The sequence below is a fragment of the Sus scrofa genome, chromosome 2, assembly GCF_054392235.1.
Source record: "Sus scrofa isolate SSC_HxYL_T2T_F1_AM1 chromosome 2, Sscrofa_HxYL_maternal_Yorkshire_Landrace_v2.0, whole genome shotgun sequence".
Classification (NCBI taxonomy): Eukaryota; Metazoa; Chordata; class Mammalia; order Artiodactyla; family Suidae; genus Sus; species Sus scrofa.
This window is the reverse complement of record NC_139384.1, coordinates 4973510-4989093: the sequence shown is the minus strand read 5'-3', so window position 1 is coordinate 4989093 and position 15584 is coordinate 4973510. Positions and strand designations below refer to the sequence as shown.

Below are 15584 nucleotides of genomic sequence, written 5' to 3'. Positions count from 1 at the left end.
CTGCTGAGCCAGAAACACCTAACCTGCCAGTAATACTTTTGCAAAGGGAGGGTCCAGGGTCCTAGTGATCAGGTGGATTTAGAAAAACACATCGGGAGTTCCCTCGAGGCCCAGCGTGTTAGGTGACAATCTGGGGTTGTCACTGCCCTGGTGAGGGTTCCATCTCTGGCCTGGGAACTTCCACATGCCTCGGGTGGAGCCATCAATAAATAAATAAAACAAAACAAAACAATGACTTCCGCTCGGAGTTTTCCAGTAACAAACAGATCCTCCTCCACTTAGAAGAGAAACGGGTAACCTCTGAAGGTAAATGCCTCTGAGTTAACTGAGAGGAAAACGGTAAGAAGCAGCTGCGTACAGGGGCGCAGGGGCGAGGACAAGAACCACCACCCCCTCCAGGCGGCCTCTAAGGGCCCATGGGTCTGAAAACCCAACTGGGGTGTGAGTTGCGTGCTCGGGCCTCTCGGTGCACAGGGGGCGTGTCTGTCTTTGTGCAGCATCTTTTGTCTCTGGGAACAATGTCCACACGCCAGGGGTTGTGTCTCTGGGATCTGCGACACCAGCAGGAGAAGGGGCCGAGCTGCGCGGACCCTAAGGCCTCTGGAAGATTCTAGAACCCGTCCCCCAGCCCTAAGTCTGAGCCCCGCGGACATAGTCAAGCGGGCGCAGCGCTGGGAGGGGTCGCGCTGCAGGGGGACCGCGGGCCGGGGGCCCAGGGCGGTGACTCAGCACGGGGGCCGGGCCGGGCGGGCCGGGCGGGCCGGGGCGGGGCTCGTCCACCCGTATAAGGCTCGGGGCCGCCGCGGGGCGCGCTGGAGCTCAGTCGCCGCCTCTGCTGCCACCACCAGTGAGTCCGGCTTCCGGGGGATCCCGGGGGCTTCCGGGGTCTTTGGGGCGTCTGGGGCTCCCCGGAGCGCCCCGAGCAGGGAATGGGACCCCGGGGAGGACGGGTGGGTGCCCTCGCCCCCGCGATACGCCTCTCCCAGACTCTAACAGCTCTCTGCGTCCTCCAGTGCCGCCTTACACGATCACCTACTTCCCCGTTCGAGGTAAGGGCCTGGGACGAGGAGGGAGGGGAGGCAGCGGTTGGGGGCTGCAGCCCACGCCCCTCACCCACAAGCGAGGGAGTCTCGCACCCGCCTTTTCCCTCCATCACGTGACGACCAGCTCCGGCCTCCTCCTTCCATCGCCCCCCCCCCCCCCGCCCGGAGCCCCCCACCCCCACCCCCGCCCAGGCCTGCCCCTCCCCAGGGCGCAGCAAAGCTGGGGTCTCTGCCCATCCCCCGCTGCCCGGTCCTCCCCGCCCCCAGGGCGCTGCGAGGCCATGCGCATGCTGCTGGCCGACCAGGATCAGAGCTGGAAGGAGGAGGTGGTGACTATGGAGACCTGGCCTCCTCTCAAGCCCTCCTGCGTGAGTCCTTCGCCCTGTCCCGGGTCAGGGGCTCCCGAGGTGGAGGACAAAGGGAGGCAGCCGGCTGGGGGGCCTGAGGGCAGCCGAGCTCAGCATCTCTGACAGCACGTGTATCCTTGCAGCTGTTCCGGCAGCTCCCGAAGTTCCAGGACGGAGACCTCACCCTGTACCAGTCCAATGCCATCCTGCGCCACCTGGGCCGCTCCTTTGGTGAGTCTTGATGCAGCAGGTGGCCCGGTCCAGGACAGGCCAAAGGTGGGCGAGCCTCAGCCAGCCCTCTGAGCCTCTTCCGTTGAAGCCAGGTTGCCCGGCAACCCTGTGGCAGGGAGGTTGTATAACCTGCCTAAGGTCAGGACCAGGTCTTGCCCCATAGCAGGCCACTGCCCGCTGAATTCTGAGTAAGGACTCAGGCTCTCCCTTTCTTCATGCACATCCTCCTCGGTCCTCCCTGGCCCTGGCTCACGGGCAGCCAGGTGGCCTGTTGGTGGATCAGGTTGCACTGGCTATTCAGGCTCCTGGTCACGCTATCTGCGCTCCCCCCCTGCCCAGGACTGTATGGAAAGGACCAGAAGGAGGCGGCCCTGGTGGACATGGTGAATGACGGCGTGGAGGACCTCCGCTGCAAATATGCCACCCTCATCTACACCAACTACGTAAGCGCGCAGGCACGGGGTGGGCACCCAGGACCAAGAAAGGGGCTGGCTTCCTTCTCGCCCTATGCCACACCCCTCACGGGGCTCTGGCTGATCCCTCCCTTGGGCTGCTTCCTGCTCTGGAAGGGCCCAAGAGCCCTTCTGGATTAGACACGCCCCTCAGCCTCCCTGCCCCGGGGAGGGACCCAGTCGAGGAGCAGCCTGTGGGAGGACAGGAGACATTAAGCCTGGTGCTCTCGGATCCTCAGCTGGGGGAGGGCAGGAGGGCATCCTGGAGCAGGTGCAGGGGGTGAATGACCTTTAGCCAGCTTCTGGAAGGGGTGTGGGCCCTTTCAGGAACACAAGTACTCAGGCTTGGAGCACGTTCAAAGACTTTGGGGTCATTTTAGCAGAGGCAAGGCTAGTGTGCATGCCTGTGTGTGTGAGAGAGTGTGTCAGGAGATGGGGCTGGAGGGGCAGTGTGCCTGGGTCCGGAAGGCCTTGAATCGTTGGTTTGGATGCTCCTTGGGACATCTAAGCAGGGTGGTATCCAAATATGAGGTCTGGAAGGATCCTCCAAGGCCTCGCCACTAGTCTGGTGAGTGATCACGGCAAGAATGAACTGGGGAGGAGTTCCTGTCATGGCACAGTGGAAACGAATCCAACTAGATACCATGAGATTGCGGGTTCGATCTCTGGCCTCGCTCCGTGGGTTAAGGATCCGGCGTTGCCGTGAGCTGTGACGTAGGTTGCAGACACAGCTCAGATCTGGCGTTGCTGTGGCTGGGTGTAGACCAGCGGCTACAGCTCCAATTAGACCCCTAGCCTGGGAACACACGGGTACAGCCCTAAAAAGACCGAAAAAAAAAAAAAAAAAATAAAGAATGGACTAGAGGAGACTCAGTGGCTGAAATGGACAGGGCGTGGTGGTGGCCTGGGGGTGGGGAGTGAGCAGAGGCATGTCCAGGCCTAGGTGGGTGTCGATTCTCCAAGATTCTCCAAGATTCTCCAAGGGGGCCGGCAGAAGGGGGCCTCTTGGGCGGGGCGGGGGTTGATACGCAGCGGCATCTGCTTGCAGGAGGCAGGGAAGGAGAAGTACGTGAAGGAGCTGCCCGAGCACCTGAAGCCCTTTGAGACCCTGCTGTCCCAGAACCAGGGGGGCCAGGCCTTCGTCGTGGGCAGCCAGGTGAGCCTTTGGCCCTGTCCTGCCCCTTCCCTGCCACCCTCTTCTTACATATGGGCAACGAGTGCAGAGAGAGCACGGGAGCCATCCGTTCAGCAAAGCTGGGACCAGCTCGGGCTCCCCGCTCCCACCGCCACTAATCCGCACCCCACACCCCCCACCCTGCAGATCTCCTTTGCCGACTACAACCTGCTGGACCTGCTTCGGATTCACCAGGTCCTGAACCCCAGCTGCCTGGATGCCTTCCCTCTGCTCTCGGCCTACGTGGCCCGCCTCAGCGCCCGGCCCAAGATCAAGGCCTTCCTGGCCTCCCCCGAGCATGTGAACCGCCCCATCAACGGCAACGGGAAACAGTAAGGGCTTTGTGGCTGGAGGCGGGAGCCGCCTGCTTCCCTTTCTCCAGGACCAATAAAATTTCCCAGAAAAGCAGTGCCTCGAGCCTTGAGTTTTCCAGGGAGGGTCCGATCCCCTCGGGTGCTCAGGAGTGGGGGGCAGCTGGCTTGGATACTCAAATCCTGAAACACAGTGTTTTTCTGGAGCCCTCAAAGCAGTGTGTGTTTACTGAACTCCAAAGAGGAGGGAAAAAAAAAAAAAGAAACAGGAAGAGAAAATAACTCTGGCCCTTGCCCTGGGGAGCCCCACAGTCCAGAGAGGAGAGGCTCGCTTAGGCAGACTGGCTTTGTGGTCCCAGCAGGCCACCTATCAGGGGGCCTCTGTCCAGGACAGCAGGTGCCAAGGGGGGCCCCCCACAGCTGAGGAGAGGTGGGGAGAAGCAGAGCTGCCCTGAGCAGCCTCGGCTGGGCATGTGGAGGTCCAGTCCCTTCTGCTCAGGTGGGGCTGTCCTTGCTTCTTCATGCATCGTGGGTGTGGGAGCACATGGGCCGCCCAGGTGGCTCACCTGCCACCTGCCCTCACTATCTTTGTTAGCTGGGCAAAGAGGACAACCCAGCCTGGGTGAGCAGGCAGTGGGGAGGCAGTGGGGGGCAAGCAGGTTGGGGCTCTCAGAGCTCCCAGAGACCGCTGGAGGGGAAGGGCCATGCCCCCCCACCCCCGCCCACCTCCATGCTGCAGCCTAGAGGGGAAGATGTCCCCATGAAGCTTTGCCCAGTGTCAGAGCCTCCTGCCCAAAGGGGGGACCTCTCAGGAGAATTCACAGTAGGTTGAGACTTGCAAGAAATGTCACTTGAGGGCTGGGGGAGACATCTGTGTGTGACCCTGGTGTCCTGCCTGCGTGCTGCAGTGGTGGTGGGTTGGGGGGAGTAGGGGGGGTACCCTCACCCATCCTGCACCTCAGAGGCCCCACTTTGGGGCTGTTCGTGACGTCAAGGCAAACATGGCCCCAGCCTTGGGGCAGAATGCCTGAACACCCTGGGAGAGGCCTGGGTGCACAGAGCAGCTGAGGGCAGTGCCAGGCGCGCTCTGGGCATTGTACGGGAGGCTGGGGAAGCGGGTTAGAGTCTGAAATGGACCTTGCCAGTGGAAAATTTGGGGTTCACATAGGATGAATCAAAACTGAAGAGGCAGAGTTCCCATGTGGCTCAGTGGGTTAAGAACCTGACTAGTATTCATGAGGACACGGGTTCAATCCCTGGGCTCGCTCAGTGGTTTAAGGATCTGGTGTGGCAAGCTGCAGCATAGGTTGCAGATGTGGCTTGGATCTGGTATGGCTGTGGCTCTGGTGCAGGCATGCAGCTTTAGCTCTGATTTGACCTCTAGTCTGGGAACTTTCATATGCTGTAGGTGCAGCCCTCCCCAAAAGAAAAGAAAAAGATTAAACCATGGAAAGATAAGAAAAAGAGGGGGAGTTCCCGTCATGGCGCAGTGGTTAATAATCCAACTAGGAACCATGAGGTTGGGGGTTCAGTCCCTGCCCTTGCTCAGTGGGTTAACGATCCAGCGTTGCCATGAGCTGTGGTGTAGGTCGCAGACTCGGCTCGGATCCCGCGTTGCTGTGGCTCTGGTGTAGGCCAGCGGCTACAGCTCCGATTGGACCCCTAGCCTGGGAATCTCCATATGCCGAGGGAGTGGCCCAAAGAAATAGCAGAAAGACAAAAAAAAAAAAAAAGAAAGAAAGAAAGAAAAAGAGGGTATTATTGGAGGAAGTCTGGAGAGAGGGAGAGAGAGGAGGGTAGAAAAAAAAAAATAGTGGGAAGCAAAGTATTGAATACAATACATTTTCTCAGAGCCGAAGCTTTTAGGTGGACAGGCCTGGTGAGAGCCCAGCCCATTGAATGCAAAAGGATCAAAGATACAAAAGCTGATCATGAAATTCCAGAGCCTCCAGAAAGCAAAGACCTTCCAGAGAGAGAAAAACCAACACCACAAACAAGGGATAAAGCTTTTCAGTCTTATCAGATACCTTGTGATAATGGGACAGGTCTGCCACCCTCCAGCATCTCTGTGCCCTCTAGTGGAAGCTGAGCAGGACCTTGCCGCTGCCTCCGCAAAGAGAACTCCGCGGACGTCACAAGGTGGGGTTTCCCAGGCTGCGTTCAAGAAGGTCCCGCAGCTTCGCAGTTTCTCTTGAAACATCCACTTCACTTCTGTCCCTGTGCAAAAGTTCCAGCCACCCTCACGCGGCCCCGGAGAGAGTCCACATGGAGAGATCAGAGAAGGGAAGAGGGGGAGGGAGACGGGGCGCCAGGAAGAGATGGGAGAGGCGGAGGGAGGAAGCAGGGATGCAGACATCCCTGCGCCCAGCCGCCCAGCCCTGGAAGTGACACTCTTCACTTCTGCCCTGTCCAGACACCACTGGGCTCTGTGCCCGGGAAGAGGAAATGATTTTGATATCTAGTCAATCTCTACCACATACCACGTCAGATGGATGCAAATTCCAAACAGAGCAGTGACTCTCAGGAGGGGTGATTTTGTCCCCCAGATTGTGCTTGGCCTGGAGACTTTTTTTTCTTCCTTTTTAGGACTGCACCTGTGGAATGTGGAAGAGCTGCAGCTGCCAGCATACACCCTGGCCACGGCGACACTGGATCTGAGCCACATCTGAGACCTACGCTGCAGCTTGTGGCGACGCCGGATCCTTAACCCACGGAGCGAGGCCAGGGATTGAACCTGCATCTCACGAATACTGTGTTAGGTTCTTAACCTGCTGAGCCACAACGGGAACTCCCTGGAGATATTTTTGTTGTCACAACTGTGGGGTGCTGCTGGCACTTGAGGATGCTGCTAGACATCTTACGATGCACAGGGCAGCCACTCAGAGCAAGGAATCATACAACCCCAGATGCCCATAGTGGCAGGACTGAGAAACCTTGCCAAAGGGTTCGCCTATCTCTGAATAAGAAAAATAAAAAAACAGCAGACAAAAAAAAAATGTAAGAGATTTATGACCTTCGGTTGGGGATGAATTCCTTAAACAAGGCCCCCAAGGAGTTCCCTAGTGACTCAGCAGGTTAAGGATCTGGTGTCGCTGCTGTGGCATGGGTTCGATCCCTGGTCCGGGTACTTCCGCACGCTGCAGGTGGAGCCAAAAATAAAAAAATAGAAACTAAAATAGGAGTTCCCGCCGTGGCTCAGCAGTTAATGACCCCGACTAATATCCATGAGGATGCGGGTTTGATCCCTGGCCTTGCTCAGTGGGCTAAGGATCTGGCATCGTGAGCTGTGGTATAGGTTGCAGATGCGGCTTGGATCCCTCGTTGCTGTGGCTGTGGCCTAGGCTGGAGGCTACAGCTCTAATTCCACCCCTAGCCCGGGAACCTCTGTATGCCACAGGCACAGCCCTAAAAAGACAAAAAAAAAAAAAAAAAAAAAAAAAGAAAAAAAATTGCAGAACGTCTAGCAAATTATGATAAAGAAGCACCACATATCACCACATGTCTGCTTGACTTGCTTGCTTTGGCTTTTTTCATTAGTCCCGCTGTCTGGCAGGCAGTTCCCTCCAACCCCCTGGTTTGTCTTCAGACTCGTTTTGGCCCGTCTTTTCACATTTTGATAATTCCAGTTTCATGAAAACCCTTGACAGGCTTTTGATCGGACTTTGCAATGAGCTTGTAAATTAATTTGGAGAGACGTGACTTCTTTATGAGCTTAAGTGACCCCACCTGGCTAAGCCCCTTGAGCAGCTCTGTGCTGGCCGGAGGCACAGGGCATGTGGGCTTCGCGAAGCAGGAAGGAAGCCATAAATACTGGCTTTGGCGCCCCGACCCGCGGCAGCCACAGAGCTTCGACCGTGTGTCCCTCGCCGCTCCGAGTTTTGTATGTCTGGGAGGAAACGGTCTTTGCAAGGGGCAAAGTGGTCACAGGAGGAAGAACACGTAACCGAAGATGAACAGCTCAACCTGCTTCTCGTAAACACTCGATGGGTTTTTCTTTCGGCTGATTTAGAAGTAGGGCCTGGCATTTCTAACTGAAACCCGTGTCTCACATTTCTACCAGCGTGGGGTGAGCGGAGGGGCCCTTCCTGGTATCTGTCATCCCCTGTAGCCATCAAGGGCTGCACTGGGCAAAGAGGAGAGGAGAGCTTTTGTGTTAAGGGACAAAGGGAGGGCAGGCAGAATGCCAAGGGGACCGGAAAACACCCACATGGAGACGCCACATGCCCTGACCCCATCCGGGTGTCTGCCTGTGGGGCTGGGGCCAGGGAGGCACCAGCATGGGTTGAGGGGACCATATGGGTTGCTGGGACCTGTGCCCAGTGGAGATTCACAGAACCTCACTGATGGTGTCTGGGGCTTCAGGGCCAGTCAGAGTCAGAGAGGGGCCCTGAGACACTGGCAGGGTGGCAGGGAGTGGTTCGCACCTGGACCACTGGATTTGCAGAGCATGGGAGGCCACTCTGAGCCCAAGAGCAGGGAGGGAGATGGGGCCACATGCCTCGTGAATTGTGTTGCTTGCCCCCCAAACGCTCACCCTGTCCTAGGTGGACCTCACCAGCCATGACTGATGACTTGACTTTCTCCAGTTTAAATTAATGGGAAAACTCGACAAGTTACGTGTACCCCAATGTTCATTGCAGCACTATATACAACAGCCAAGACATGGAAGGCAACCTAAGTGTCTATCGACAGAGGAGTAGATGAAGAAGATGTGGTACATATACACAGTGGAATATTACTCAGCCATAAAAAGGAATGAAATAATGGCATCTGCAGGAATATCGATGGACCTAGACATTATCATGCTAAGTGAAGTTAGACAGTGAGACACAAACATCATATGCTATCACTCATAGGTGAAATCTAAAAAAAGGATACAATGAACTTATTTGCTGAACAGAAACTGACTTGCAGACACTGAAAAACTTAGTTACCAAAGGAGACAGATTACAGGGCGGGGGGGATGAGTTGGGGATTTGGGATGAAAATATTGTAAAGTTAGGTTGTGATGATGGTTGCACAACTCTAAATATAATAAAATTTATCAAATTAAAGAAATTAATGGGAAAAAATAGGGAGATTTCCAGTTCAAGATAGCAGAGCCGAAGCTGCAGTGTGCCCTGTCCTTCTCAAACCCATCAGCATCAGAGAAGAAACAAAGACGTTAATAAGGACATTCCAGCCACATAGACATGAAAAAGGGAGTTCTGTATGGACTGGAAGTAAGGCGCTCTTTGAAGGAAAGAAATCGGAAGAAACTCGCAGGCTGGGGTGGGAGCTGAAGCCTTGGGTCTTAGCCAAGAAGCAGGAACACAGCCGAGTTGAATGCACAGGGCGTGGGGCCAAGTCCTCGGTCTGTACCCAGTGCTGGAGAGCAAAGCAGAGAGCCTTCTGTGGCTGAGGCCAGGTCTCCACCAGAAGCATGAAGCAGGGGCCAGAGATGCCTTCCCTGCCAGGTCACAAACTGGGCCAACTCAGAAAACAGGAGCACAGAATTTGAGATGGAAGTAAGCACAGAGGGACCCAGTATTCTTTTTTTCTTTCCTTTTCTTTTGTCTTCTTGCCTTTTCTAGGGCCGCCCCAGCAGCACATGGAGCTTCCCAGGCTAGGGGTCCAATCAGAGCTGTAGCCATCGGCCTACACCAGAGCCACAGCAACTCGGGATTCGAGCCACGTCTGCGACCTACACCACAGCTCACGGCAATGCCGGATCCTCAACCCACTGAGCGAGGCCAGGGACCGAACCCGCAACCCCATAGTTCCTAGTCGGATTCGTCAACCACTGAGCCACGACGGGAACTCCAGAGGGAGCCAGTATTCTTGATTTTGTTTCACATGCAGCAGGAAGACAGACATATTAATTAGCTTTTCTGGAAAAAGGAATTTTGGTATGACTGTTGAAAATGTTAAGGAAATTGCTAAAAATAGAAATGTTTAACTTTCAAACCATTTCAGGGAAGAAGAGATTAGCACAAAGAAAAGGCAATTAAAATGCAACAGAAGACTGGATAATAGAGGAAAAGACATGAAGAAAAAGAATGCTCGGGAGTTCCCTTTTGGCTCAGTGGGTTAAGGATCTGGCTCTGTCACTTGTGTTGCTGCTGTGGCTTGGGTTTGGTCCACATGCCCTGGGTGCAACCAAAAAGGAAAAAAAAGAATCTAAATAGATAACACAAAATAACATGTCAGAAATACGTCCCAGTGGCAATACCGATAGATGTAAACAGGCCGAACGCTCTTCTTAAAAGACAAACACTGAGGAGTTTCCATCGCGGCTCAGCAGAAACGAATCTGACTAGCATCCATGAGGACATAGATTCGATCCCTGGCCTCGCCCAGTCCGTCAAAGATCCAGCATTGCCATGAGCTATGGTGTAAGTCGCAGACACTGCTCGGATCCCACGTTGCTGCGGCTGTGGTGTAGGCTGGCAGCCATAGGTCCAATTCAACCCCTAGCCTGCCTGGGAACCTCTATATGCTGCAGATGCAGCCCCCCAAAAAAGATAAAAAAGACAAACACTGACTGGGTTAACATAAACACATCCATATAACATAACAAAAAATTTTATGTAATTAAATTTATGTTTTATGAAATTCAACTAGATGTTGTTTTTAAAGGCATCTCTAAAACAAGCGAAAGATCAAAAAAAAAAAAAAAAAAAAAGAGAGAGAAACAAACCCAAGTACTAATAAAAAGAAAGCTTGTGTAGCAATAGTGATATCAGGGAGCCTAGACCTCAAGGCAGAATTGTTACAAGAGTCCCAGAGAAATAGTTTATATTAAAAAAAGCAACAGTCCTGTTCCCATTGTGGCTTAGAGGGTTAAAAACCCAACTCAGTATTTCTGTGAGGATATGGATTTTTGATCCCTGGCCTTGCTCAGTGAGTGAAGGATCCAGTGACCCCCAGCTCAGGAACTTCCATATGCTCCAGATGCAGCTGTTAAAAAGAAAAGCAACAATCCATCAAGAAAACATTCTTTTAAATATAGGTGTTCAAAACTGGCTCAAGGAAATAAACAAATGGCCCATAAAAGAAATGGAAGTGGTGACCAGATAACCCCCTAAGCAGAGGCCTCATCTCCAGCTGGCCTTGCGATGAGTTCTAGTCATGCTTCAGGAAAGGAAAACTCCTGCCATGTGTAGGGAAAGATGCAAGGAGACACACCTCATTTTAACAAAACTGGAAGGGCTCTCCTGGAGAAAATAAAACTATAGGCTCCCCTCACTCAGGAGCACTGATGTAAAAACCAACCCAGCAGGGAGCAGAGTGAAAGAATATGTGATGTTTTGTGTTTAGATGTTTTGCGTTTGGATGTTTTTGTGAGCTCCGTGCCGATAACATTCTCTCATGGGCTGTTGTTTGTGAAAAGGACATTTTGCCTTTATTGACTTTGTATCTGGAGCCCTTAATGGACGCCCCGTTAGAAACTTTCCATTGAAGCTTTTCTGTTTTCTTTGCTGATAATTTTACTGTTGAAAAATTAGGTGTCTAGCATCTTCCTTTCTAATGTCAGGTTCTGGTTTCTTACTGCATGAACTAAGAGCTTCAGAATAAGGTTGAATAGTAGTGGAGGAGTGAGCTTCCTTATATGGCGTGTGACTCTAGTGGGAGTAGGTAAAAGCTTAATATTAAAATCCCCAATTCGGGGAGTTCCCATCGTGGCACAGTGGAAACGAATCTGACTAGTATCCATGAGGACACAGGTTCGTTCCCTGACCTCACTCAGTGGGTTAAGGATCTGGTGTTGCCATGAGCTGTGGTGAAGGTCACAGATGCGGCTCAGATCCCATGTTGCTGTGGCTGTTGAGTAGGCTGGAGGCTGTAGCTCTGATTGGACCCCTAGCCTGGGAACTTCCATAAGCTGCAGGTGCAGCCCTAAAAAGCAAAATAATAAAATAAAATCCCCGATTCCATTTGTTAGAATTACTCTCCTTATCATTTCACATGCCTTTCGATTTCCTTAGGCCAGCAGTTTTTCATGGGCTGCTGAGAAACAGAATTCCTACAGTGGGTGTTTATTTTACCCCTAATCAGTAGTAGCTGCTTATGAAAATAAAGGCAGAGTGACTGCAGAAAAAACTAATGCAGGTGCAAAAGAAGAATCTCGGCTGCTTCTGTACACCGGTGCTGAATAAAAATACAAAGACAGGAATTCCCATCATGGTGCAGCGGAAATGAATCCGACTAGGAACTGTGAGGTTGCGGGTTTGATCCCTGGCCTCGCTCAGCGGGTTAAGGATGTGGTGTTGCCGTGAGCTGTGGTGTAGGCCAGCAGCAGCTCCGATTAGATCCCTAGCCTGGGAACCTACATATGCACGGGCACGGCCCTAAAAAGCAAAAAAAAAAAAAAAAGAAAAGAAAGACAGAAAAGAAATACAGAGACAGAGTATTGAGGAAATAGAGTTGCTTTATTTCTTTGCTGGGCAGAGAGGGACCACAGCACGCTAGTACCTCGAAGACTGTGCAGCCACCCCCCCGTCACCCCCTGCTACCCGGAGAGGGGAGTGAGGAGTCTTAAGCTTTCAAGGAGCAGGGCGAGATTAGCTGGTGGACATTCTTCTGATTGGTTGGTGGTGAGTTAGTTGGGAGTCAGCATCATCAGCCTTCTGGTTCCAACCTGTCTGGAGTCTACATGCTTGTGGGCAGCGGGCAATTAGCTTCTTCCCCCCAGTGGGGACTTGAGCAGCTGCAAAACAGCTCAAAGGACATCTATAGCCCTTGAGGAAGAACTAAATGTTCTTGACTTTGTTGAATGGCTAAGCTATTATTATTTCGTTTTGTTTGACTGGCTTCCTTTCTCTCTGTGTTTTATTTTTTGTCTTTTTTTTGTCTTTTTTTTTTTTTTTTTTTTAGGGCCACACTGGTGGCATATGGAATTTCCCAGGCTAGGGGTTGAATGGGAGATGCAGCTGCTGGCCTACACCACAGCCACAGAAATACCAGATTTGAGCCCTGTCTGCAACTTCTACCACAGCTCACGGCAACAACGGATCCTGCACCCACTGAGCAAGGCCAGGGATTGAACCTGCGTCCTCATGGATACAAGTTGGGTTCATTACCACTGAGCCACGATAGGAATTCCTCTCTCTGTATTTTCTCATTTCTCTGATTCTTTGAGTAAAATTTATCTACAGACAAAAGGCAGCTGGAGGACACAGGCAAGGCTCTGTACTGGGAAGGCCTCCTAGGGCCCCGATCGGTTGCAAGAGTACCTTAAATCCCTTCTAGATAAAGCTGGAGACCGGAAATATTCATGAGAGCGTCTATCCTTTTTTTTTTCTTTTTTCTTTTTTTCTTTTTAGGGCCTCACCTGTAGCATATGGAAGTTCCTGGGATCAGGGTCAAATTGGAGCTGCAGCTGCAGCTGCAGGATCTGAGCCGAATCTGTGACCTATTTGGCACTTTGTGGCTACATAAGATCCTTAACCCACTGAGCAAGGCCGGGGATCGAACCTGTATCCTCATGTTTACCATATCAGGTTGTTAACCCACTGAGCCACAACAGGAACTCCAAGAACATCTATTGTTTATTGACTTTTCCTGCCATAGAATGTCTTCTTCCCTCATCAGAGGCAGTCTGAGGAGTGACCTTGAGCCTCCAAATGGCTTGCCGACGAACTGTGCCTATGGTGGGTGGGAGGGGGTGGTTCCAGGCAATAAGGTCCCAACCACCTACCAGATCTGGGTGTGGCACCTTGGAAATGGGTTTCTCCTCCAGTCAGGCAGGGTTATATAAAATATGCAGAGAACTCAGGTCCATTTCTTATCTTTTTTTTTTTTTTTTTTTTGCTTTTAGCAGCTGCACCTGCAGCATATGGAAGTTCCCTGGCTAGGGGTCAAATTGGGGCTGCAGTTGCAGGCCTACACCACAGCCACAGCAACACCAGATCCTTAACCCACTGAGCAAGGCCAGGGATCCAACCTGCATCTTTACAGACTCAATGTCGGGTCCTTAACCTGCAGAGCCACAAAGAGAACTCCCCATTTCTTATCTTAAAATAATGCCTACATGGGTGATTGGCAAGCCAACCTGTCCATCTGAGTTTTGCTGAGGCTTTTGACAGACACCTGATTACATTAAGGCACAGTTTTATCAGGGATGCTCTTTTTCACTGAATGCTTCTTCTGCATCTGAGACGGTCACATATTCTTCTTCTTTCCTCTTAATTACATCAGTCTTTTTTCTAATCTGTTGAACTATTGTTGACATAGAGGGGTGGCAGAGCGGGTTTGATCCCTGGCCTCGCTCAGTGGGTTAAGGATCTGGCATTGCCGTGAGCTGGTGTAGGTCAAAGATGTGGCTCAGATCCTGCATTGCTGTGGCTGTGGTGTAGGCCGGCGGCTACAGCTCCAGATGGACCCCAAGCCTGGGAACCTCCGTATGCCATGGGTGCAGCCCTAAAAAAAGACAAGTAAATAGATAAAAATGTGCAGAATTTTTTTTTGAAAGAGAAATCTCTACGTGTTTGGGGAAGGACCTAAAAGGTCTGAAAAAATGAAGAGTGACGTCTCATTGCCGGGTGGGAGGCTGGAATATTGTAAAGATGTGAATCGTTTCCAAATTAACCTACAAGCCAGTGCCTTTAGTCACACGTTCTCTGGGCATTTGCTGTGTGTCAGGCACTGTGCATTTGCTTTTCTCAACCTTACGAGACGCTCTTTTAGGGTCTATGTTATCTTAATTTCCCTACAGAGAAAACTGAGGCTCAGGACATAAAATCACACAGGGAGTAAGCACTAAGCAGGATTTTGAATCCAGGTCCTTCACCTTGAAGCTCGGGTGTCGCCTGGAGATTATGCTTCAAAATTTGTATGTAACATGGACTAATCTCAAAAAACAGTGTGGAGTGAAAAACCATATTATAGCAAAACACTGTTACGACAAATAAAAAGTACCACACACTCCTTTTTCTGCAGGTTAAGTCGATGCACAAATAAAGGTGTTTACAAGATTGGAAGATAATTGATTTGACACCACTTGGCTCTGGGGTAGAGAGACTTTAGTTTTTCTGTTAAGGTCTAATTTTTTTTTTTTTTGTCTTTTTCTAGGGCCACACCCAAGGCATATGGAGGTTCCCAGGCTAGGGGTCTAATCGGAGCCATAGCCGCTGGCCTACAGCAGAGCCGCAGCAACTCGGGATCGGAGCTGCGTCTGTGACCTACACCACAGCTTACGGCAATGCCGGATCCTTAACCCACTGAGCAAGGGCAGGGATCGAACCCGCGACCTGTGGTTCCTAGTTGGATTCGTTAACCACTGAATCACGATGGGAACTCCCCTGTGAAATGTTTTTAAATGACCTAGAAAGCAGTGGAAATAGGAGTTCCTTGGTGGGGCAGTGGATCGAGGATCTGATCTTGTCACTGCTGTGGTGTAGGTTTGGTCCTTGGCCTGGGGACTTCTGCATGCCCTGGCTACAGCCAAAAAAGAAAAAAAGAAAGAAGTAGAAACAAGCAAAAATGATCATGGGGACTAGGTCAGGTTAGTGAAAACACATTATTCCTTTTTTTTTTTTTTTTTGCTTTCCTATATTTCTTAAATTTCTGACAAAGGAAAAAAACATTCTTTTTTTTTTTCATTTTCCAAATATAAAATGAGACGACAATATTGAGGAAGCACCTCCCTCGAGAAGCACTGTGCTGGGGGTCGGAGAAGAGAGAAGATGCAACCGTGACATAGTCAGGCAGAACTAGGGCAATAACTGCTCATGACAGGTGTAGAGACGGGGGCGGGGGGGGGGAGAGCCTCCTGGGAGGTGGCATCCCAAGGGCTCCTCGGGAGGAGGAGGCTGAAGGGGAGGAAGGTGGCCCCCTGGTGCAAAGCCAGCTTGTGCGGGCAGAGCTATCTGAGCTGGAGCTGGAGAGGTGAGCACAGGGCACTGATTGCCAGGCCAAGGGGCTCGGGCTTTGTCCTGAGGACCCTGGGGAACCACGAAGGGTCTCAGGCAGGGGAGGAGTGAAACGGAACTGAGGTTTACAATTCTGCTCGTTCGATGCAGCAAAGAAGAGACTGCAGAGGTCGA

At 51.9% G+C, this 15584-nt stretch overlaps 1 protein-coding gene across 4 annotated transcripts; it reads left to right on the top strand.

Annotated features, from left to right (window-relative positions):
* The first annotated feature begins 280 nt into the window (after positions 1-280).
* On the top strand, positions 281-3655 carry LOC100739163 (glutathione S-transferase P-like). 4 transcript variants are annotated; one of them, XM_021082742.2, is made up of 7 exons: positions 281-306; positions 1014-1049; positions 1311-1411; positions 1534-1621; positions 1961-2064; positions 3122-3229; positions 3395-3655. In XM_021082742.2, the coding sequence occupies exons 3-7, from the start codon at positions 1325-1327 to the stop codon at positions 3581-3583; spliced, it is 576 nt and encodes a 191-aa protein (XP_020938401.2). In that variant the 5' UTR covers positions 281-306; positions 1014-1049; positions 1311-1324; the 3' UTR covers positions 3584-3655. The 4 variants fall into 4 exon arrangements, with proteins under 4 accessions (XP_020938401.2, XP_020938402.1, XP_084866718.1 ...); XM_021082743.2 differs by having other exon boundaries at positions 281-339; XM_085010592.1 differs by lacking the exon at positions 281-306 and adding an exon at positions 488-634.
* The last annotated feature ends 11929 nt before the right edge of the window (positions 3656-15584 follow it).

What these genes read in the sequence shown, in the direction of transcription:
- LOC100739163 (XM_085010592.1), top strand. An exon ending in CTCCTCTCAAGCCCTCCTGC is followed by an intron (nt 1,412 to 1,533) that starts GTGAGTCCTTCG and finishes GTATCCTTGCAG; the next exon opens with CTGTTCCGGCAGCTCCCGAA. An exon ending in CCACCTGGGCCGCTCCTTTG is followed by an intron (nt 1,622 to 1,960) that starts GTGAGTCTTGAT and finishes CCCCCTGCCCAG; the next exon opens with GACTGTATGGAAAGGACCAG.